The sequence below is a fragment of the Camelina sativa genome, chromosome 2 (assembly GCF_030686135.1).
Source record: "Camelina sativa cultivar CO46 ecotype springtype chromosome 2, ASM3068613v1".
NCBI lineage: Eukaryota > Viridiplantae > Streptophyta > Magnoliopsida > Brassicales > Brassicaceae > Camelina > Camelina sativa.
Window position 1 is genome coordinate 21,290,997 of NC_141881.1, and position 20,309 is coordinate 21,311,305.

At 35.1% G+C, this 20,309-nt stretch overlaps 6 protein-coding genes and 1 non-coding gene across 10 annotated transcripts; 2 read left to right on the forward strand and 5 right to left on the reverse strand.

The window, feature by feature from the left end:
- Positions 1-81: 81 nt before the first annotated feature.
- On the reverse strand, positions 82-3,602 carry LOC104727343 (TNF receptor-associated factor homolog 1b-like). Of its 4 annotated transcripts, none has more exons than XM_010446421.3 (10): positions 3,433-3,602; positions 2,360-2,414; positions 2,138-2,249; positions 1,946-2,034; positions 1,776-1,844; positions 1,567-1,699; positions 1,270-1,428; positions 738-1,083; positions 492-604; positions 82-394 (listed from the first exon to the last, which is right to left on the reverse strand). In XM_010446421.3, exons 2-10 carry the CDS (start codon positions 2,391-2,393, stop codon positions 250-252), a joined length of 1,200 nt encoding a protein of 399 aa, XP_010444723.1. In that variant the 5' UTR covers positions 2,394-2,414; positions 3,433-3,602; the 3' UTR covers positions 82-249. The 4 variants fall into 4 exon arrangements, with proteins under 4 accessions (XP_010444723.1, XP_019091205.1, XP_087342877.1 ...); XM_019235660.2 differs by lacking the exon at positions 3,433-3,602 and adding an exon at positions 2,856-2,959; XM_087486751.1 differs by lacking the exon at positions 3,433-3,602 and adding an exon at positions 2,698-2,933.
- Positions 3,603-4,820: 1,218 nt separating this feature from the next.
- LOC104727362 (exocyst complex component EXO70A1-like) lies at positions 4,821-8,799 on the forward strand. The gene is made up of 11 exons (XM_010446447.3): positions 4,821-5,283; positions 5,471-5,566; positions 6,248-6,453; positions 6,572-6,808; positions 6,927-7,065; positions 7,155-7,367; positions 7,440-7,645; positions 7,723-7,920; positions 8,009-8,108; positions 8,186-8,415; positions 8,510-8,799. The coding sequence occupies exons 1-11, from the start codon at positions 5,125-5,127 to the stop codon at positions 8,625-8,627; spliced, it is 1,902 nt and encodes a 633-aa protein (XP_010444749.1). The 5' UTR covers positions 4,821-5,124; the 3' UTR covers positions 8,628-8,799.
- Positions 8,800-9,546: 747 nt separating this feature from the next.
- On the forward strand, positions 9,547-12,136 carry LOC104725748 (exocyst complex component EXO70A3-like). The gene is made up of 9 exons (XM_087477617.1): positions 9,547-9,779; positions 9,926-10,126; positions 10,244-10,382; positions 10,490-10,699; positions 10,781-10,986; positions 11,059-11,259; positions 11,358-11,460; positions 11,555-11,784; positions 11,891-12,136. Exons 1-9 carry the CDS (start codon positions 9,568-9,570, stop codon positions 11,994-11,996), a joined length of 1,608 nt encoding a protein of 535 aa, XP_087333743.1. The 5' UTR covers positions 9,547-9,567; the 3' UTR covers positions 11,997-12,136.
- A 153-nt stretch (positions 12,137-12,289) lies between these two features.
- On the reverse strand, positions 12,290-12,371 carry TRNAS-UGA (transfer RNA serine (anticodon UGA)). Its single transcript has one exon. It is a non-coding gene; the product is annotated as a tRNA-Ser (tRNA).
- A 28-nt stretch (positions 12,372-12,399) lies between these two features.
- On the reverse strand, positions 12,400-13,775 carry LOC104727370 (actin-depolymerizing factor 12-like). The gene is made up of 3 exons (XM_010446459.3): positions 13,565-13,775; positions 12,916-13,175; positions 12,400-12,825 (listed from the first exon to the last, which is right to left on the reverse strand). The coding sequence occupies exons 1-3, from the start codon at positions 13,565-13,567 to the stop codon at positions 12,675-12,677; spliced, it is 414 nt and encodes a 137-aa protein (XP_010444761.1). The 5' UTR covers positions 13,568-13,775; the 3' UTR covers positions 12,400-12,674.
- A 215-nt stretch (positions 13,776-13,990) lies between these two features.
- LOC104727376 (uncharacterized) lies at positions 13,991-15,826 on the reverse strand. The gene is made up of 5 exons (XM_010446471.2): positions 15,406-15,826; positions 15,027-15,168; positions 14,688-14,779; positions 14,507-14,603; positions 13,991-14,325 (listed from the first exon to the last, which is right to left on the reverse strand). The coding sequence occupies exons 1-5, from the start codon at positions 15,700-15,702 to the stop codon at positions 14,165-14,167; spliced, it is 789 nt and encodes a 262-aa protein (XP_010444773.2). The 5' UTR covers positions 15,703-15,826; the 3' UTR covers positions 13,991-14,164.
- A 589-nt stretch (positions 15,827-16,415) lies between these two features.
- Positions 16,416-17,657, reverse strand: LOC104727386 (uncharacterized). Its single transcript, XM_010446484.3, has 3 exons — positions 17,494-17,657; positions 16,933-17,262; positions 16,416-16,841 (listed from the first exon to the last, which is right to left on the reverse strand). Exons 1-3 carry the CDS (start codon positions 17,558-17,560, stop codon positions 16,651-16,653), a joined length of 588 nt encoding a protein of 195 aa, XP_010444786.1. The 5' UTR covers positions 17,561-17,657; the 3' UTR covers positions 16,416-16,650.
- Positions 17,658-20,309: the final 2,652 nt, after the last annotated feature.

Sequence of the window (20,309 nt, forward strand, 5' to 3'; positions counted from 1 at the left end):
GGTAAAAGTAACAAATTTTTTTGTCTCATTTTAGTATATGACAAGTCAAATAAAGAATCCGACCAAAAAAAAAAAGTCAAATAAAGAAAACTCAATAAGAGCTATCAATGATAAAATCCAATTTAAACAAAAGAAACCCAATAAAAACAATTCAGTTTTATGGTTTTAAACCAAATCAAACTTTAACCAAAATCTTGAAAAGAATACAATAAGCAAATAGGTTCTAGGTCAAACCATAGACAAAACATATCACTTATTTCGCTTTGGTTTGGTTCGGTTTCTTTGGTTTAGTTTTTTTTGCCCACCCCTGCCAACTCCAGCTTCCTCTTCCTCACGAATAAGTTCCTCTTGCATTTTTAGCACAATAGCTTCTTGATGTGCAACCTCAATTTTGCTACAGGCAGTTGTCAGAGATATTAAAATACAAAACATAAACACAATAAGGACGAACACAATGGCAAACCATATGTATGTATATTCTGCATTGTTACCTAAAGATATGGAAAAGAGCACATATCTCCACAACTCGTCTACCCAACTCAGTTAAATGCATCTCATCATGCTCATAGGCTTCCTTGTCAGACTCTTCTCCATTAATGCCAGCCTAGATTTGCATCAAAGAACAAAACCAAAGTTCTCAATACATGGAACTTTCTAGTAGATAATAATTAATGCAACAAATCCTCCCAAACGGAAAATTTATATATATATATATATATATGATCTATGAAGCCGACCTTTATACGGTTCTGAGGACCTCTCTCATCTTTTGGAGGCATTGGCTCTAGAACAGCTCTCTCTAAGAGTAACAGCACATCATCACCTAATACGAACATATCTTTGTCCACAGTAACAATCGGAGCAGGCAATTCTTTGGCATCTAACATTATTGGAGCTTTCTTGTTCTGACTTTGCCCTTCAAGATCCTTCAACGCACTATACAAGGAATCCATCACCAAAGTGGATGTAACTTCCTTTTTTATGAAAAAGGATTTCGCAACTCCGGTTAAGATTACGTTCATTTTCTCTTTGGACATCCCACGCCTAGAGTCTTGGTCCATCCCTGACCAGAAAGCACCTAAGCTGCAGCCAAGAATGATATCACAAGAAATAAGTAAGGAAACAGTACACCAAACTCTTGGTGGAACCCTATATTCTAACATATAACACTAGCTACATCCTGCTCAGTACTTATCATCACAAATAGCATCCAGTATGATTCTATTGCCGGAAGCTGGAGTTAAGGGTATAAGTTGCAATGTGATATACCTTGTCCATCTTGCCTTGTCCTCCATTAACTTCTCAAGCTTGCTTCTTTTCTCTTGCACAAAACGTCGGAAAATAAGCTCTACATTTGGCAAATACACCCTAACAAGTTCTCTCTTGTAACCATAATCAAGGCAGCGAAAAGGTCGGTCCACCCTCTCTCTGCAAGGACCAATTATAGGGATATTTTATAATCCACAATGCATAAATCAGTGAGACCGGATGAAAGAAAGAATATAAACTTATCACATATGTTTAAATTAAATTGGGAGTACATATATAGAGTCAATCTTGCATTACCTGATCACCTGAACTTGAGCAGTAATTGTAAGAGAGTTAAAATCATCTATGAACCCATACTTTAAGTTCGGTAACTCCATAAACTTTTTCCATCCCCAATCATGCTCTTTCTTCCAAAACTGGTGCAGCGTATCTGCTTACAAGAGATGAACTCAGTTGTCTGCCATATTTGAAACGGAAGCAAGCAAACGTAGACTAAAAATAATCACCTGAAAACTTAGACCTCTTTGGATCTTTATTCACCACAGAAATAGTAAACTGAGCAAGATGACTCCAGCCTAGTGTCCAAGATGGCAAAATAACATACATGACTAAGTATCCAGAGAGAGAGACAGAGAGAGCAAAGGGGCAATGCAGACCAGTGGGCAAAAATACAAACCTGGAAGAAGTTGATCATAGTTTCCAACACAGAGAAATAAGGAGAGAAAACCGGAAACATCACATCCCTCGGGATAAACTAAAATATACCTGACATATAAAAGTAACAAAACAAAAGCTTAAAAAACCATAACACCAAGTTTTTGTTGCGACAAAGTATAAAGATGAGAAAGATAATAAGATGCCATGTTACCATTCGCAGCCGCCGACTTCAAAAAGACGGCTACGGATCGTCTTTTTGCCGATTCTTAAAAAATTCTCAATCTTAAATGTATGTTTTCCAAATAATTCAGAGGGTTTAAGGCCTGTGGGAAAAGAAAAAAAAACACACACATTTAAACTGCTGTAACACAAAGGTATAATGTCAAAGCACAAACCCAAACAAAAAGAAAAGGAGAGTAACGCAAACACCTACCATAGCCATCATCCACCTGATCAGTTTCTGCCATTCTCAATCAAAGCTCTCTTTTCTTCAAAAGAGAAAAAAAAAATTAACGATTAGGGAAAATAATATTCTGTAAAAACGTAAGAAAAAAATGTGATATTACATGATTTGACAAGTTCCTAGTCTAAAATATCAGGTTTGCTGAAAATTATCAATTGGTTTGATCACTAAAATGAACAAAGAACAAACGATTTTGGCTATCTCAAACTCGTTTCTAATGTATTTCCGTGAGCCAAACGAAACCGTGGCTTTAAATCGAAACCCTAAACCCTACATCAATTCATGTGTGAAAAACCCTAAATTCCAACCTTAGAATAATTTAGAGGAGAAATATTTCATTTCTATCAACTACAAAAACTTAACAAAACTCAGATGAAACCAACGATCGGAAAGATCAAAACCGATATCGATCGGATTGACATGGAAATTACAAAATAGTGAGAAGAAGACGAAGAAAGAGATGAACCATAGAAACTGTGATGATTCGGAGAGCGTAGACACTAAAAAAACAAAAAAAAAACACTTCTCAATGATGACATAGGATGATAATAATGTTATAGTAACAAGGATAGAAATAAACTACAGTCCTTACAAATATTAAATTTTAGATAGAATATATTTTATTTGCCTAAAATAAATTATATTCAACCTAAATAGATGTTTTATTTTTGGTATGACTGTAAATTTTATTCTTCACTATCCTAAAGAGTTTGCCATTTTTATGTAAGGGATCTTCATCAATTAATATTTGGAATTCCCTAGATACAGTAATTAATTTGTTGGTCAACATATCTAAACTCTAGAATTTCCCCTCAATCCAATGGCCGGAGCGCGCAGATGTCAAGACACGTCGTTAAAACCATGCTGATCAAACCGCAATCATGACAATGATCGAGATATATCAGGGTAGAATCAACTATTTTCGTGGACAATACATGTAGCTACTTTAATTTGCAAGTAGAAATTAGTGACGTAAACTCAAAATCTTTAAACATCTTAGTTAACTAAATACAGATAGACATAAAAGTTGGTTAGCAAAATACCATTGTTTAGTGTAAGCGAAGTATCTCTCAAAAAGAATGTTGGATGAAAAATGAATGCTTGATCTTTATATAATAAGAAATAGATTTTTCTCTGCGTACGCATAAACTTATTCTTTCAAGTATGTGTGATTATTGTGTTGTTTCACGATTTACTAATTCACATATTTTATATGTGAAAAAATATCTTAGTTCTTTGAATTTACTTTTAAATATTTGTTAAAGTAGAAACGAAAGCATGAATGACAAGTGGGAATCACTAACTTCTATATAGTACGGACGACAAATTTATACCACTACTTGTCATGCATGCTTATGATATTTATCAAACAAAACATGGTCGCGACACTTGTCACACATGCTCGTTTTTCCATCACTTGTCTTCTTGCCACTATCACTTATCCATGAGTGAAAAACTTATATTTTTGTCATTCATAAAATAATGAATAGTAAAAAACTTCGTGACAACTATAAAATCACATAATAGAAAGAAAAAGTATTCCCCGTAAATTATTCTAAACCAATTTGTCTACAGATTGGTTTTTTTTTTTTTTTTTTTTGTCGACGTCTACAGATTGGTTTTAATCATCAAATGTTGGTTAATTCAATAATTTGATGTTTACAAAAGATATGTATTCTATGAAATTAATAAACCAAATCGATAATAACGAATGTGACCCGTTTCTATGAAAGCATTTTTAAAATGGTGAGTGTGGAATCAACACATGAATTATTTAAAAGATGTATCCAAGTCTTTGGAGCATCTTGAACGCAGCCGAGTCTTTTTCTTAAGCAAAACCATAATTTTTTTTTTTGCCTAAAGTCTTTAAATTCATAGATTCACTCGAACAACTCGCAAGATTATAAGGGATATATTCAATCTAATATTCGAAGTGATTTTAGTTTTTATGAAATTTAAAATGATTTAGATGGTTTTAGGAAAATTGATATGATTTATTGTAAAATTCTTTCAAATGCTGCCTAAAACCATAAAAATTTGGATATATGTATTTTTAACTAAAAAAATCCTCTCAAATTCTTCATAATCTTTAAAAATTATTAAAGTCTAAATCCACAAACTAATTTGAATAACATTAGATTTTAAAGTATATTTTTATATCATTAGTTCAATAACAGTGAATTTCAGAATATTTTAAAAAATCAATAATTAAATAGTATATGATGTATAAATTTTACATAAATTAATCACTTAAAATGTCTCCCATAGTTATCAATTATCACACCACCAAGAAAACCCTTTTATTAATTGAATTTTATTTTTAAAAATTTGGTTCCAATTATAAGTATCGGGTACCAAAATTTATGGAAACCCAAAACCACCGTCAACTAAACGTGGCTAAATTTAATTGTTACCCAATTAAATAAAAAATAAATAAAAAAACAAGTATACGATGATGACCCACAAAATCAACCTAAAAAGGTGAAAACGAAAAGCAAAAAAGTACGCAAAAACGATAGCTTAAGCAAAATCGTATGAAGACATTTTAATTTTATCAATCCTCTCACAACAAATCTTAGAGGAGCGTCTCCAACTACACACCGGCCACCACATTTTGCATTTTTCCCAATCCCCAAAAAAACTTCTGAATTCTCCCACACAATCTCTGTTGATCAATTTCACCATATTTCTTTCTTCTTCGATCCAAAATCAGGAACAAAAACAAAAAAAAAAAAATGGGGGTGGCTCAAGCGATGGAGGCCCTAACCGAACGAGCAGGTTTGATGAAGGAGTCTCTACAAAAGAGCCAGACCATCACCGACAACATGGTCGGAATCCTAGGTTCCTTTGACCACCGTCTCTCGGCTCTTGAAACAGCCATGCGTCCCACCCAGGTTCCATTTCTTCATCTCTCTGTTTTTGGATTTTAGGGTCTCTTTACATTTGTTTTCTAGGTTTGTGGGAATCTAAGATCTATCTCTGTCGAAATCGAATTTTGGATTCTTGGCTAATTTCATTTGGTATTTTAGCTTTTTTTTTTTAATCTATTTATTGTTGTGTGTGATAATGGTGTTTGTGTAGATAAGAACACATTTTATAAGGAGAGCTCACGAGAACATTGACAAGACATTAAAAGCAGCTGAGGTTATATTGGATCAATTTGATCTCACTAAAAAGGTTTGGTCTTTTCTCTTACACTCTCCCTTATATACACGCTTCTCCTTTTATTTGCTTGTCTTTCAAGTAATCATTCCTTTCCCCTGACTCTGTTAAGACCTGTATGATGATGTTTAAAATTTCTCTTTAATGTTAATTTTCCTTTATCTGTCCACATGAAACTTTTGTGGAGAATGCAACATGTAAACAAAAGTAGCAATGTCTCTTTCTTATGCAGTGAACCCTTACTTTTTTCTGTTAGGAGTCTAAATGATTAAGCGGCTTTTAAGGTTTTATCTCTATGTATGGTTATCTAACTTGATTTTACCCTAACAAGTGTTAATGTGGAGAATTCGAGGTTCATGTTGTACTCTTCTCCGGGTAAGAGGTTTTGAGTGGGTTGTATGAGTTAAATGACTAAGATGAATAGTAATCTGGTCCACAATATTTGGCAAGCTCTGGGCTCTAGTTATTGTTAATCTAGCTTGAACACGTAAAGCTTGGTAATTTGAGGTTTGTTGTCAAGCTCTTCTTTGGCTAGTAGGTCACATTGTGATATATTCTGTTACTAATACAAACTCTGTTCTTGGTAAGAAGGAGGGTTTTATCTTCAGTTAAATCTAAGATCAGTTTCTTTTTTGTGTGTGTAAGGCAGAATTAATAACTAAGCTGAATAAAGATTGATTCATCTATGTTTGTCAGGCGGAAGCTAAAATACTGAGAGGACCACATGAGGATCTTGAAAGTTACCTAGAAGCAATTGATCAACTGAGAGGAACTATCAAATTTTTCAGCAACAACAAGATGTTCAAGAGTGCCAGTGGAGTTATTAGTCATGCTACCGGTTTACTCTCTAAAGCTCTATCAAAGCTAGAGGATGAGTTCAGACAGATACTGCAAAACTACAGGTTCTCTTACTTTAGATTATACAGATATTTACACTTGTGCCTAATCAATGAAGCTAATTTGCTTGCTTTGTGCAAGGATTGTTTACTAACACTTGATCTTTTCTTTCAACAATTTTAGCAAGCCAATGGAACCTGACCGCCTTTTCGAATGTCTTCCAAGCAATCTTAGACCATCATCAGAAGGTGAAGGTGGTGGTGGCGGCGGAAAGAGCCATGATCCGCATCATAAGAGCTTAGAAAACGCTATTTTTACAGTCCCAACAGTCATTCCTCCGAGAGTCTTGCCTCTGCTTCATGATTTGGCTCAACAAATGGTTCAAGCTGGTCATCAGCAACAACTTTTCAAAACTTACAGGTCCAACTTTTTCTAGTTCCACTGATATTAATACATTTTCCTCTTTTCAAGGCTAGTCTCTGTCAGTAACTTCATAAGATGTGTATACCGATCTATGTTAGTATTTGTAATTTATTAGGGATACTCGAGCTGCGGTGTTGGAACAGAGTTTGCGAAAACTAGGTGTGGAGAGGCTTAGCAAAGATGATGTTCAAAGAATGCAATGGGAGGTCTTAGAGGCCAAGATTGGGAATTGGATCCATTACATGCGAATATCAGTATACAACACTCTTCCAGAAAAAAACAATAACACCTTCATATATTAGTTACGGTTTCCTTCATTGACACGGCACTTGCTTTGGGACAGGTGAAACTGTTGTTTGCTGCGGAAAAGAAAATATGTGATCAAATACTCGATGGAGTTGAGTCTCTAAGAGATCAGTGTTTTGGTGAAGTCACTGTAAATAGTGTAGCTGTGCTGCTTAGTTTTGGGGAAGCTATTGCTAAAAGCAAGAGATCACCTGAGAAACTGTTTGTTCTGTTAGACATGTATGAAATAATGAGAGAGCTTCAGCCCGAGGTAACATATTTTAATGTCTCACACAAAAAAATATGTGTGTTTACCGCACCTAATTTTTTTTCATTTATATAGATTGAGTTGCTCTTTGGAAGCCAACCTTGTACCGAGATGAAAGATTCTGCGCTGAATCTGACAAAGCGATTAGCTCAAACAGCTCAAGAAACTTTTGCTGATTTTGAAGAAGCGGTTGAAAAGGATGCTACGAAAACCGCGGTTATGGATGGAACCGTGCATCCTCTTACTAGCTATGTCATAAATTACGTCAAGTTCTTGTTCGAGTAAGTAAACTTTACGAATGCAACAGAAATTGTCTGTGTTTTTGTTGGACTAATTTTTTGGAATTTTGGAAACACAGTTATCAATCGACGTTGAGGCTACTTTTTCAAGAGTTTGACTGTAAAGATCCTGATACTGAGCTGGGAGCTGTGACAACGAGGATCATGCACGCTTTACAGAACAATCTGGATGGTAAATCGAAACAGTACAAAGATGCAGCATTAACTCAACTTTTCCTAATGAACAATGTTCACTACATTGTGAGATCTGTCAGGAGGTTAGGTTTTTTGCTATGGGTTGTGTTCTGATCTTAACAAAACCAAAGCCTAAAACGTAATCCTGAATTAGACTTTACATTTTCACAGGTCAGAAGCAAAGGATTTATTGGGTGATGATTGGGTTCAAATACATCGAAGAATTGTACAACAACACGCAAATCAGTACAAGAGAGTTTCTTGGGCAAAGGTTTACTAAAACGTTTCAGGTTTATGCTCTGAAACAGATCTAATAGTATTTTTTCTGAATAGCCATTTCTTCTGCAGATTTTGCAGTGTCTCACGGTTCAGTCGAGTGGGAGCGGTCCGGTAGACAACTCTAATATATCAAGAGCATCAGTAAAAGACAGATTTAAAACTTTCAATTCTCAGTTTGAAGAGCTTCACCAAAGACAATGCCAATGGACAGTTCCTGACAGCGAGTTGCGTGAATCTCTTAGACTTGCTGTTGCGGAGGTCCTTTTACCTGCCTTCAGATCGTTTCTCAAACGTTTCGGGTATGATCAAAAAACACTTGTAGACAGATTTTGTTTCGTGCTCCTCAAGAAAGTAATAAATATGTTGTTGCTTTGTTTCTGTTATATGTCTTAGGCCGATGATAGAAAGTGGTAAGAACCCACAGAAGTACATAAGGTTCAGTCCTGAGGATCTTGAGCGGATGCTTAACGAGTTCTTCGAAGGCAAGACTTGGAGTGAGCCCAAGAGATAGATATGTATTAATGTTTGTTTCCATTTTGTTGTACATTCTCTTCTTTTGTTTTGCTATTTATAAGTTAAGGTCTCAACTTTTCTGTAAGGTTTTTTTTCCTCCTTTTAGATTTATTTCTCTTCGAACTGTAACATTGAATCATTGATGAAGTCATGTTTTTTGAGCTGTAAAAGTGAATTGGCTATATCCCGTATAATGTTTAAATAAGAACTATTTCAATGATTCAGCCCATTTGCATTTTCGTAGTATCAATACTAAATTTATCAAAGTTTTAAAACTACGCATCCGCGCGCCCGAGTTTATACAATGCTGCAGAAAATGTTAAACTTCTTTAGTATACTCTTCAAGTTGCATGAATAAATACTAAATTGCTAAGTCAGATTTCTTTTAATATAGTGTTTAATTTTTTTAAATAGTACAAGTCGCAACTAGAAAAATTACAGTTTGAAAGAAGAATTCAAACGAGAAAAAGGTCATGATCATGGACATTAGACATGATTTTATATAATTAATGCCAATTGATTAGGTTTGTATATGGACTATATGGTGTAGTAGAGTTTATATATATGATTTATGCTATGTATCTTGATTTATGCAAATCTTAACTAATTTATATGTATTGTAAAATTGACATTCTGTATGTAAACAAATTGTAAACATGTCGTAGTTGTGTTAACTAATTTCATACATATTATAATGTACATACGGTAGTTAGGTTCCTAAATGAGCTTCTATTCGTTGTAGAAAATGTGGGAATTCTTTAGCCTATAGTTTTGTTCAAATGGCATTAAGGAAATACTAACATGCTAAGTCAATGTCGTGTAAATATATAGCTAGTGGCAAATGAGGAAAAAGTCGTCATGACTATGATGAACATTAATTATATTTAACCAAAGTAGTCGTTAGTCATTATGAACAGACCCATACACATATAACACAAATGTCTCAAGTATTGCACAAGTCTGATCTTCATGAGTTGATAGCATTTGAAGACAAACCCAACGATGAATCTATCAAGGTAGACGAAAGAGGAAAAGACAACGCTCATTTTATAGATGAACATGATCTTGTGTTACATAAAGATGGTAAGGTTGATGATATAACCACAATATATGATCCGTGTAAGTTCAAAGAGATTCTGGAAAATTACAGGTTCGTCTTTAAATATACAATTTGATTGTCCTTCAAATTTGCTTTTTTCAACACTATTATGTATGTTTTTACTTATCTTTTTTTTTTTTTTTTATAAAGAATTAAATGGTCTTACCATTTTTTATTATCTCCTTCAAAATGTGTAGCAAGCCAATAGAACCTGATCACCTTTTTGAGTGTCTCCCAAGCAATCTTTGGCCATCACCAGACGGTGAAGGTAGTGGCTTAGAGAAAGCCGGCTATTCGGTCCCAACAAGCATCCCACCAATGGTTTTGCCTCTGCTTCATGATTTAGCCCAACAGATGGTTAAAGCTGGTCATCAGCAACAACTTATCAAAACTTACAGGTCCAATATCTATTTAACTTCTAACACTTATATATATATATAGTAGAAAGTAGAAACTCATTTAAATGGTTATATACAGTAGTGATTAATAATATATTACTTTTCGTCATTTTGAAGGGATACTCGTAAGGCAGTGTTGGAGCAGAGCCTTCAGAAATTAGGTGTCGAGAGACTTAGCAAAGATGATGTTCACAAAATGAAGTGGGATATCTTAGGCGCCAAGATTAAGAACTGGATCCATTACATGCGAATATCAGTACGAATTAAACCCACTAATAAAACCATTTTATATGTATGTATAGAATATCTGTACCTTATAGATTGTAAATGAGATCCCTCTTGATTTGTTGACGTTGAAAACAGGTGAAACTGTTATTTGCTATGGAAAAAAAAATCTGCAACCAAATAATGGATGGTGTGGAGCCACTCAGGGATCAATCTTTTGCTGAAATCACAACAGTTAGTTTTGATATGCTTCTTAGTTTCGGCTATGCTATTGCCATTAGCCGATCACCGGATAAACAGTTTGTTATGATAGATATGTATGAGATAATGACAGAGCTTCAATCAGAGGTAACATTTATTTACACCCTCCTCCAAGTGTTTGTTGTGCTAGCACATCTGATCTTTCTTTTCCTTTGATTTGAAACATAGTTTGAGTTGCTCTTTGCAAGCAAACCTTGTACCGAAATGAAAGAAGATGCACTGAATCTGACTAAGCTCTTAGCTCAGACAGTGCAAGAAACTATTGCTGATTTCGAAGACGCTGTTGAAATGGATACGACTGAAACTGCTGTTATGGATGGATCCGTACATCCGCTAACTAGTTACGTTGTAACATACGTCAAGTACTTGTTCGAGTGAGTATTTTTTTTTTCTCAAAAACAACTTATCAGTGATTTTTGCATGACTATTTCTGGAACTTGAAACAGTTACAAATCGACCTTGAGGCTACTTATTCAAGAGCTTGATAGTGCTAAGGATCCTGATACCGAGCTGAAATCTGCGATAACGGGGATCATGAGGGCTTTACGGAACAATTTGGATGGTAAATCAAGACAGTGCGAAGATGCAGCATTAACTCAACTATTCTTAATGAATAATATGTATTACATAGTGAGAAATTTCAAAAGGTTTGGTTCTGCTTCTTTGGCTCCAATTTCTCTTAAACATATATAACGAAAGCCTTTTACCATGTTATCTCAAAGAGACTAACTACTATTTGTCACAGGACTGAAGAAGCAAGGAATTGGTTGGGTGATGACTGGGTTCAAACATATGGAAGAATCGTACAACAACACGCACAGCGGTACCAGACAATTTCTTGTAATAAGGTTTGCATCACTTTATAGCTAGGTTTTTTTTGTCACATATGGTAAAGAGTGTTTTGCATCACTTTTATTTAAGAGTGTTTTGTCATATATGCAGCTTTTGCAGTGTATCACGGTTCAATCGAGTGGGAGCAGTTCGATAGAGGATGAAAATATAACAAAAACATTACTAGAAGACAAATTCAATACTTTCAATTCTCAATTTGAAGAGCTTCACCAGAGACAATGCCAATGGATAGTTCCGGACATTGAGTTACGCGAATCTCTTAGGCTTGCTATTGCAGAGATTCTTTTACCTCCCTACAAATCTTTTCTCAAGCTTAACAGGTACATACAACTTTTAACCAATTTTGTAAGATTAGTAATTTGTATGGTTTCTTGTCCTTGAAGAAAGTACAAAAAAAGTATAATGTTGTTGCTTTGTTTGTCTCAGGCCGATCGTAGAAGATGGTAAGAACCCACAGAAGTATATAAGGTTCACTCCTGAGGATCTTGAGCGAATGCTTAACGATTTCTTCGAAGGACAAAACTTGGATTGAACCCAAAATACACAAATGTAATAATATTTGTTTCCGTTACATTCTCTCTATTGGCTTTTATAATTGAAGCATATGTGGACTTGTTTTCATTTATTGTTTGTTGTGGTTTCCGTAATTGTAATATTGATGATTTCAGATAACAACCCTTGTGCAAGATGGTTTGAGTTTGAGAGTTTTAATTGGTTCTCCCCCAACCACCCGGTTCCGTAACCTCCAAAACTCCCTGTTTGTATGTCATTTTTATCGATGTGGGCTTAATGAGATATATTAAAGAAAAAAAGTACAAAATAAATCGTCGACAGCAGGGTTCGAACCTGCGCGGGCGAAGCCCAACAGATTTCAAGTCTGTCTCCTTAACCACTCGGACATATCGACATCTCGTTGAAACAAATGAACTGAACACTTTTATAAATTATTTATTTTTCAACGAATGTATGCAACATATTACACGAACATGGTTTCATCTTGTCCCAAGCGAGAAAGTGTTTAACAAACCCATGTCAATTTAAAAAAGTAACTTAAAAATTTTAAAAATTAAAAAAAAAAAAATAGTCAAGAGGAGAAAGAATGAATGAAACCAAGACTCAAAGTTACATATAACATGAAGGAATTGTTTGATTTGACCATGATTAATTTATGAATATATATAGAAAAGCAGGGAGAAGATATATATAATATCTAGAGAGCTCGACTTATGATGATGTCAAGACTCATCTCGCTCGGATCAGTAGCTTGTAACTCCACCTGAATCCCATCCAGTTCTCTCTTGAACCTATCCTTTGAGCTCGCATACACCATCTTCATCCTTACCCTCGACGAATCCGGTGACCTAAAGTTCATCATCCATAAATATAACATGTTTTATATGATCAATGTAACATGAAAATGAATGTTCAAAGTTGTATGTATATGATATTACCATGCTATGAAGAAGATCTTGCTCTTCTGGATATTCTCAGTAGTGGTGAAATCAAAGTCATAAACAGCATAGCGGCACTCATTGGGCGGTAGGGCATTGGTGAAATCGTCGTAGGTTTCCGCGGGGCTTCCCAGCTTTTCCACCACCACTTGTTGTCCATCTATCCTGAATATTATGAACCTATAGTTTCTCTTCGCTTTTAGCTCCAAAAACTTGAGCTTACACTCGTCCTCTACCGCCATCCCAGATGCCGCATTCGCCTTTTTTACGTCAGTCAAACCCAAAAATATTAATCAAAAACACCGTTAAGTCATCTATATGTTTATTTCAAATGCGCCAACTTATCATTTTGTGCGTTTACATAACATTTTCAGAGGTGAAATAAAATATAACATTCATCCTAATTCCAAAACTATATACATCCCATTCCTACGTCTCTCTAACTTCCATTTTCAATTCATCTCTAATCACATTCATTTTATTCCATTTATTCTTCTTGCAAATACCAATTTAAAATACTGAAAGATACGGTTTTACATGGAAAAAAACACTGTTTAAATATGTAAACGCGAACATAAACAACGTTGGAAATATCTAACTGCAATCTTATTACAAAAAAAAAAAGAAAAGGAGAATAGAGAGAACACACCATGGCGTTTGCTTGATGAAGAAGATAAAAACCTAAGATAACAAATCAATGGGAGAAAGAAAAATAGGACTTTGTAGTTTTTTTTTTTTGGTTTTGTCCTCTTTTGTGGGAGGAGAGATGAATAATAGAATGAAGGAAAAGGGAAATGAAAAATTTTTGTGAAAGAAAAAACTTCTTAATTTGATTTGAAGAGGCCAACGGAGACGAACTCGGACAAACCATTAATGCTTTTATCCTCTTTTAACATCAAAACCATACCTTTTTTTCCTCTCTGTCCTTCAAATTCTCGCCTAACCAATCCTTTCTTTCCGGACATTTTGCTTCTTACTCTATATTTAGCATATTAACATCCTTATCCGAGACTATGTTAGTCTTAGGATTGGGTTGACAAATCAGTTTACGGTTTGGTTTTTTCGGTATAGAAGATAATTCAAAAAGAGAATTGACTCTGTGGTTTGGTTCCATTACATAACATTGTTCAGAATCTTAAATAGCAACAATTTGTCCTTACACAAACTCTATAACGCAGATAGTGAACAAAAATTTGATACTTCCTACAAAATTGATGACCCTTTTAGATCCTCTGGTTTCAGTTTGTGTTCATCCAACGAAATTGACAATCTTTGGACCTTGTTTCTTTTTAGGTGTCTTCTCATCTGAATCATCAGAGATCTTGATGCTTTTGGGCTCTTCAGTGAAATCGTCCTCAAGATCGTCCCCACTAAGCTTAGTGAGCTTTCCTCTTGGTGTAGCATCAAATCCTGTCGTTTAAGGCAGGGATCAAGTTATGGTCTTTATAAGATAAAAAGAGATTGCCATTTACTACTATCCCAAATCACTTGAACGGTAAGTTCAAATGAAAGAGAAACTACTTGACTAGGAATCTAGAATAACAAGTTATAAGCTCAACAATTGAAAGAGTGTAGCAAAGGAAAACGTTACTTGAACTCCTCTTTGGTTGGGCTGACTCTTGGGTAGCTTTATCGGGACAGTCTTTGACGAGATGCGCCACACTCCCGCATACTTTACAACACCCACCCTGCAAAAGAAAGCCCATCAACATATCAAAATCGTCTTCTCTGAGGAAAAGGAAAAGGATCAAAACAAGATTTGAGCATTGTACCATTGGGTAGATTCCATGCTTGTTTTGAGGACAGTTCTTGCTTATGTGCCCTTGTCCCTTGCATATGAAACAACTTGCAAATTTGGTCCCTCCTACAAAAGCATCAAAACAGAAACCATTATCAAACCTTAATGACTTTTTAACAGACATAAATGAATATAGTAGAGCCACAAGTACAATTTCATGGGTAACTTCTACTAACACTCCAAATAACATGAACTACACTTCAGTCAACAACTCTTAATGCTACTTTTATCCAATGTAATAAGAAACACAATAAGCTTCCCGATCCTGATTTAAGACATAATAGCTGATAAGAGAAAATAAAAGGAGACTTACCATCTTCCAAAGGGTAAGGACAATGAGAAAGTGAATGGCCAGTATCTCCACAATTGTAACAGATCTTCTTCTCAAGGCTGTCATCTTTCTTGTCTGGGCAGTTTTTAAGACTATGCCCTCTTCTCCTACATTGCAAGCATATCTACAAGCAATACAACAAAACCTTAACTACTAAAACAAAGCATTAAAGCTTCTCATCTTTTGAGTTTGTGCCATTTTGGTCTAAGAAACAACAAAAACATATCTTTCAACTTAACTAAACCCTAAATTGATTCTCACAAGAGCTACCAAAAACCTACTCAAATCCTAAAACCAAATTGAACCAAAACCCTAATCTCAAAACCACTGACTAAAGAAGAAATTCCAGAAAAGAACAAACCTTCTTTCTCTCCCACTCAGCTTTCTCAGGGCAGAGCTTAGCAATATGGGTTTTGGAGTGACAGATAAAACAGCCTTCTCCAGGTTTCATACCAGGAACTCGGAGAGGATGCCTCGTCGAAGACCCTTTTCTCTGAGCTCTATCAGTGGAGGATCCAGGTTTCTTTTTCTTAAACAAGCTCTTCTTCTTCTTCTTCTTGTCAGGGTCCTTTGGTGGCGTTGGTTCTGCTTTTGGAAACAGCTCTGGATGAGCTTCTTTGTAACGCTTCTGCGCAAGTCTCCGCCTTTGGTTCACCATTCTCGACTAACTGTATACAGGGAATGAGACTGATTGATTTTTCCGCCGGCGGCGATAGAGGCAGTGAAGACGAGAGAGAGACACAAAATTGTTTGTTTCTTGGTTCGTTGAGAGAGACGCAGGCAGAAGCACTTGCTAGGGGATGTTGTGTTTTTTTAACGGGCTTGGCTTCATCAGGCCCAAATCTTCTTAAACCTAATAATTTTCTTTGGGCTTTTAAACACAATTTTGTCGTGGTTAGAGAGCGTGTCTAGAATCAACATTTTAAAATTCTAATGTTTTAATGTTTTCTTTTCTTTTTCTGTTTGTTATTGGTAAATAAATATTTGATGTTGCAAAATATGTGTAGATCAGTAAATGATTAAAAAGCTTAAACATGTTACATGTGGGTTTGGTTTTTGGACTTTTTATTTTCAACAGACGTGTATTATAACATGGTGAAATCCTACCAATTTTCTGAAAATGATGGTATGATAAATTTCTTACCATACTTGACTTTTATACATGATTTTGTTTGCAATTATTGTAAAATTGATGGGCTTATTTCACATTTTAGACCAAAGTCAAAGTATTGTTTGAGAGTCATGTGTCCTGCCTAACTTTACTACATAAGCATGGCAAAACTTATCCCACTGTATGAGAGAATGCTTCCCTTACTACGGTATCAACTAGGAATGGACACAGTGCACGGTTAAAACGTTTACTTGTTCTAATGAGAAAACTCAAATTATTTGATTATATAATATAAGACGTTACTCGTACATATAACTTATACAAGAACGCGCACCTAATCTTACCTCGTGGATCGTGGTGTGTTTTATGAAATACTACATATATATAAGCAAAAACATTACATCGATATCGGACTAAACATAAATCTCTTGATTATTCTCTTTGGGAACTCATGACATGGTACGTGTTGATCTCCCCCCTTATCTTTTGTCTTAATTAGTACGGTGAAGGTGCCGGCACATTAGGCATGATGTCGACTGAAGTAGCCGGCTCCGGTGCCATCTCACCCAACCTGACCGGTCCAACTGGTCCAAGAGTGTCCATTGCAATTCCCGAGCTCCTAATTTCTGACATTGCTCTTCTTGTCTTCCCTTCTTGTGATTCACATAGCTTTGGCAAAAACACTCCTATATTAATTGTAAACCAAACAAACCAATTAAACAGAACTCTATTAGAGAAAATAGTAATTTAAACTGAATCGGTCTCTTAACACCGTACCTTCGCCAGCAGCAAGGTTGTAAAAGAGATCGACGACGTTAGGGCACTGCTTGAAGCATTTATCCGAGCAGAGCTTCTGTGTAAACCGAGATTCCAACAATGCGTCCGAAGATATACCCAAAGATTTGCGGTCTAGACCACACGCTTCAATGCACTCGTTTGATTCAATTATGTTTGTGACCTTGTCTGATTCTATCCCGGATGATCGACACGAGTACACCTCGATCCCACTCCTCCTCACGCTCTTCTCCAAAACGCAGCGCTTTCCTGTCGACGAAACTGCGAAGGCGCACGTGTCTTCATCAAGATTCTCGCACTTCACTTCGTGCCCTACAACATTGATTCAAATATTGCTACTTTAACATTTGTACATGCAATAACAATAGTGTATATATACCTTTAAAATTTTCTTTAGTTAAGCTGAACATATAGTCAAGTACCAAATTACTAATACAGCTTTGCCCAATTTAACGATGCAAAAAGTTCAACATGTTTTATAATAGTATTATGTAACTTGTATACATGTAAGATAATTTCGATATAGATAGCGAAGAAACTTACCTAGCGTCGTTTGCGAATAGATGGCAAGGAGAAGCATAGAAGTAACGAATACCGTCTTCAAAGCCATGTTGTGAAGTGGAGACACACAAAGAGAATAATAAAAGAAAATGTTGAGAGCAAATTTGCCTAACGAAGAGGAAAGGTTTCTTTTGGTTGTGGTGTATAGGTGTTGGAGCGATAGCCTATTTATAGAAGGATAACAAATGAATAATTTTAATTTTAAAATATTTAAAGGTTTATACATTTTTATATTCTTTCACTAATTTCAATGAGTAACGACAGTACTGTTTGACAAATGAAACACCAAGGAGATCGTTTTACATGGATGGATGGATGGTCACTGAAAAATCGTAGTTAAATTAGTTAGGCAAAAACTTTGATTAATCAACAAAAACCATGTTTCCATCTCAATAGAAAAGTATGTAAAATGGAAAATTCTGCTTGACGTATATAATAATTCCGTTGTTAATGCCGAAGATTATGCAGTCAAAGTCGTGATGTGAAACCTTGACTCACTTTTTCCCAAAATCTGGCATAAAACCATATTCTCCATAGGTAATAATTTTGGTGGACTAATTGAGTCTTTTTTACTTAATTTTATATATGTATAGACCAAGAAAACAATATATATAGATCTATAAATTCGTACGTAAGCTTTATAGGGGATTCTTTTTTTTTTGTTTTTTGGTAAGAATTTATAGGGTATTTTGATTGATACTATAATGCATAGTTATTTAATAAGGTGAGAAAAGTAGTTCGGATGGGGAAAAAAACAAACAAAAGAGATGTTGTTTCTCCGTAAATGACGGCATATAGTCGAGACGTGGAGATTACTGCCAAAGTTTTGTACCATGCTTTATCGACAGTGAAACTTAATGGGACAGTCACGAGTCGTCCTTAGGAGTTAGATATTTATTTTACACAAATAGATCCAAAATTCTGTTGTCCAGAAATTACGCTAGACGTTAAATATACGTGAGATCAGTATATGGTTCCATAAACCTAACCAAAACTGACTTTGTCTGTTTTAAGGTTCTATGACTGGTTTAGTAGTTACGACTTAATCCGATCAGTTTTAAGAAGGCCGACATACAACGGTCGTGATGCGGTGACCATAGCGACCTAGTCCACTGGAAAATGGTTCAGGAGATAGTGGAGACTGCAGGACCGGGACGCCTCCTTTGAGAAGAACATGTAATCCAAATCTAATGCATTTTATTCAATCAAATCAATTATGCCTCCCACAATATATGTAGGATTCAAAAACGTACGTGTTTTACCTTCTTATACGTACTTAATATGATACAATTATAGTTCACATTTTTTATTCAAAAAAAAATTATAGTTCACATTTAATATGCTTCTAAATATCTATCTTCATTTAGCAGCTCAACTTTTAAAAAGTGAATTTCTTATAACAATATATTACTAATATATAATCATGAAATTTAGACAAAACCTATTTATCTCCGGATCTTTGCATGTGGAATAACAAATAATGTATGTACCTTTATCATTTGAGATATTTCTAATAATTAGTTAACTATAACTGATTTCACAGTAGAAAGATTTGATGTCGATTTTCTGTTACGTGTCAACTATAGAATTAGGAGATTTAATATATTTCGGTACCGTTAGGAAACTTCCATAGTTTCCTCGACAAAGAAGAAAACTTGTCATGTTCTCAACCTCTGTGTCTTTATTAGACAAACAGTCCTATATGTATCATGTGGTTAGCGGTTTACTAAAGTCTCACCATAATTAATTTAGCGAGGTATCGTGTCATTTCACCAATGGTATATGGGCCACAGCTCTCTTTTTCGTTTTTACCTTGCACTAAAGAATCAAAACGTGATAGCGACAGGAATCATGTTACTATTATACATATGACCTATATTTATATGCTGAAACATTCAACCCATACAAATAAAACATACAACCAATCAACCACGCCAGTATTGTTAAAACATTTAAACCATGGGCCGGCAAACGAAATAGCCCATTCAATCCAATAGATTTTCCATACGTACGGAACATTGTTAGTCTTAAATTGGTATGTTGGCCATTGGCCAATACAAGACAATCAGGTACTAATAAGATATTGTGGTGACCCTAAGGAGAATATACATTCAATGATTATGTATCAAGGCTAGATTACATCACTTCTGATTTTTGAAGAATTTGAATTGAGTTTTAGAGGGCTGATTGGAGCATGGCTTTTAAGGCTGTAGAAGCATTTAAAAGAAAAGGACTTGTGAAAATCAAGATTGATGGTTATTATTACGGGTTGTGGAAATTGAAAATACGTACAGAATAAGGAAATCTCAATATGTATAGATACAAGATCACTTCTACTGTTCTACATGTATATGGAATTAAAGAAGCGTTTATAAATTATGTTATGGTGTTAGAGAACCAACCCTTTTGACCCGAACCAACCTTTTTGACCCTCAAGTTGAAGTATTCCTTCATTGATCTCTACTAACATATTCATGGACAAAGTATATATATCAGTCATCATGATCACGTTATCCCGATATAGACTCTTATTCTTCTTTTTACTTCTAATTTGTTTGGATTGTTATGTACCTTAGAGGACAGGTTCAGACTCTTGTGAGTTGTTTCTCCTACCCAAGAATTCTTTGTAAACGATCGGTCCACTCTAGTTTTGGAGTGTTGGAGAACAAATAGTGTAGACGAAAAGAATCTCAGAAAAAACCAGTAGGTGAATCTAAGAAAATATTGTTCTTTTATTTAATCTCAAACAGCACTGAAACACGGTGACTGGATGAGTAGTACTAGACTAATGTGTCTAA

Coding starts and splice junctions, on each gene's coding strand:
- LOC104725748 (XM_087477617.1), top strand. CDS start 9,568: ATGTCTCAAGTATTGCACAAGTCTGATCTTCATGAGTTGATAGCATTT. Junction 10,383..10,489: donor TCCATTACATGCGAATATCA/GTACGAATTAAA, acceptor CGTTGAAAACAG/GTGAAACTGTTATTTGCTAT. Junction 11,461..11,554: donor AGACAATTTCTTGTAATAAG/GTTTGCATCACT, acceptor TCATATATGCAG/CTTTTGCAGTGTATCACGGT.
- LOC104727370 (XM_010446459.3), bottom strand. Junction 12,826..12,915: donor AAGATCTTCTTCATAGCATG/GTAATATCATAT, acceptor GATGAACTTTAG/GTCACCGGATTCGTCGAGGG.
- LOC104727386 (XM_010446484.3), bottom strand. CDS start 17,560: ATGGCTTTGAAGACGGTATTCGTTACTTCTATGCTTCTCCTTGCCATC. Junction 17,263..17,493: donor CTATTCGCAAACGACGCTAG/GTAAGTTTCTTC, acceptor TCAATGTTGTAG/GGCACGAAGTGAAGTGCGAG. Junction 16,842..16,932: donor CAACCTTGCTGCTGGCGAAG/GTACGGTGTTAA, acceptor CAATTAATATAG/GAGTGTTTTTGCCAAAGCTA.
- LOC104727362 (XM_010446447.3), top strand. CDS start 5,125: ATGGGGGTGGCTCAAGCGATGGAGGCCCTAACCGAACGAGCAGGTTTG. Junction 7,921..8,008: donor ATTGTGAGATCTGTCAGGAG/GTTAGGTTTTTT, acceptor ACATTTTCACAG/GTCAGAAGCAAAGGATTTAT. Junction 8,109..8,185: donor AGAGAGTTTCTTGGGCAAAG/GTTTACTAAAAC, acceptor TTTCTTCTGCAG/ATTTTGCAGTGTCTCACGGT.
- LOC104727343 (XM_010446421.3), bottom strand. CDS start 2,393: ATGGCAGAAACTGATCAGGTGGATGATGGCTATG. Junction 1,845..1,945: donor CTATGATCAACTTCTTCCAG/GTTTGTATTTTT, acceptor CTTGGACACTAG/GCTGGAGTCATCTTGCTCAG. Junction 395..491: donor GCTCTTTTCCATATCTTTAG/GTAACAATGCAG, acceptor AACTGCCTGTAG/CAAAATTGAGGTTGCACATC.
- LOC104727376 (XM_010446471.2), bottom strand. CDS start 15,702: ATGGTGAACCAAAGGCGGAGACTTGCGCAGAAGCGTTACAAAGAAGCT. Junction 15,169..15,405: donor CTGAGTGGGAGAGAAAGAAG/GTTTGTTCTTTT, acceptor TATTGCTTGTAG/ATATGCTTGCAATGTAGGAG. Junction 14,780..15,026: donor TCCTTACCCTTTGGAAGATG/GTAAGTCTCCTT, acceptor ATGCTTTTGTAG/GAGGGACCAAATTTGCAAGT.